Source organism: Augochlora pura, unplaced genomic scaffold (genome assembly GCF_028453695.1).
Source record: "Augochlora pura isolate Apur16 unplaced genomic scaffold, APUR_v2.2.1 APUR_unplaced_5587, whole genome shotgun sequence".
In the NCBI taxonomy this organism is placed as follows: domain Eukaryota; kingdom Metazoa; phylum Arthropoda; class Insecta; order Hymenoptera; family Halictidae; genus Augochlora; species Augochlora pura.
In genome coordinates, this window is record NW_027586067.1 from 1 (window position 1) to 1551 (window position 1551).

Genomic DNA, 1551 nt, shown 5'->3' on the forward strand with positions numbered 1-1551 from the left:
AGTGAAAACAGTCGTTTATATATACCTGAGCAATTGGGGGAAATATGCAGCGTTTTGATAAGTTTTGGACCCGGGCCACCAAATTTCCGGGAAACTGGAGAATTTTGGCATTTTATCATGGTCAGACGTGATACAGTGAGATTACAATTTGAAACTTTGCGTTATAATTGCAAAGTTTCCTGGAAAGAAAGATCTTCGATTTGGAAGATCCAGCCCAGTAAGCAGGGCAAAATTGTTTCCAAAACAAAATTGAGCTCTTTACAGATTTACAGAGTTGAATTTGTTTTATTGTTCTAGCTAGTTATATTCATATCAAATTTATATATACGTTATATTCATATTTTATCACAAATTGAACAATGTTAAATACAAGGGATACGTGTTGGATGTAAATTAAACAAGAAACCAAAAACTGAAGTGCACATCGTTTATTGAATTACAATATTAGTAAATTGTCCTTTTTTTATTAAAATGGAAAGAAAAGCAAACAAATATATAGTCGAGTAAATGCGACAAAGTCGAGGACAGCCAAGTGTGGTGAAACGTGTTTGTCTTATCGACAGACACAGACGCCGTTTTGACATCTACCACCTCTTCGTCTTTGGAACAAGCATCTCACAGCGCAAGCTGCGTGATTGGCGCTGAACCAACGCGTTTGGAAGGAGAGGACATCGCAAGTAAATCTACGTGACCGGGTATAATCGTCATCAGCAAGTGCAACACCGTTGGATTCGGGTTGACCAGCAGCATCGGATGCAGCATTTGCTATAGCGTTTGCTACAGCATATGGATTAGGTTCCGCTGCAGCATTACCAACAGCATTAGCATAGGCTGCGGGATAGCCTTCTGGATCAGACATAGGATAGCCTTCGGGATCAGCATCGCGTTCACTTATGCGCTCTGAAAACAAAGAATTCCCTGCTATCAATTTTGCATTTATACAATTATCATCCTTCTTACACCATGGCGTATTTATACTCAATTAGACAGTTTTCATTCATTTCTGTATGTATATACGATATAAAAATTGTACCATGTTAACCCCTTGCTATTACATTTTCTTTATAGTTACAATGATAAACAACAACCCCGAGCTCACCAAATTTCTCATAGAGAATATTTTCAGCAAGTTAAAAGAAACGTCATTATTGACTCGAATACAAAATTGATTAGCATATCCAACCTAATAAACTATTCAAAGTAGGACAAGAGATATAATGAGTAATTTTGCTTCCACCTTGCTTTTACAATTGTAACTTGAGGGAATAGATGAAATTCGGATTAATTTAGGCTATTCTCAGCTTAACAAATAAGACATTCCTTTACTAGAAATACATTTTTATTGTTCCTTACGGAACAATTTTACAAGCATAGTAATGCTAATATTACTATAATACAAGCTAAATAATTGAACTACTCACTCAATTCGTACGTTGGCCCATCGTATTGCGGAATGCTTGCCGCTGATGCGGATGCGGCGATGGCGAAGACGCAGACAGCCGAAAACTTCATCGTTAATGAAATTCTACTTGTTCTTGAGAGTGCTTTCGA

At 37.2% G+C, this 1551-nt stretch overlaps 1 protein-coding gene across 1 annotated transcript; it reads right to left on the reverse strand.

Annotated features, from left to right (window-relative positions):
• Nucleotides 1–553: 553 nt before the first annotated feature.
• On the reverse strand, nucleotides 554–1512 carry LOC144477959 (defensin-2-like). The gene is made up of 2 exons (XM_078195684.1): nucleotides 1422–1512; nucleotides 554–900 (listed from the first exon to the last, which is right to left on the reverse strand). Exons 1-2 carry the CDS (start codon nucleotides 1510–1512, stop codon nucleotides 554–556), a joined length of 438 nt encoding a protein of 145 aa, XP_078051810.1.
• Nucleotides 1513–1551: the final 39 nt, after the last annotated feature.

Bases quoted from the DNA above. Each gene is read 5' to 3' on its own strand.
- LOC144477959 (XM_078195684.1), bottom strand. From the start codon at position 1,512: ATGAAGTTTTCGGCTGTCTGCGTCTTCGCCATCGCCGCATCCGCATCA. The intron at 901-1,421 runs GTGAGTAGTTCA...CTTTGTTTTCAG, and splicing joins TGGGCCAACGTACGAATTGA to AGCGCATAAGTGAACGCGAT.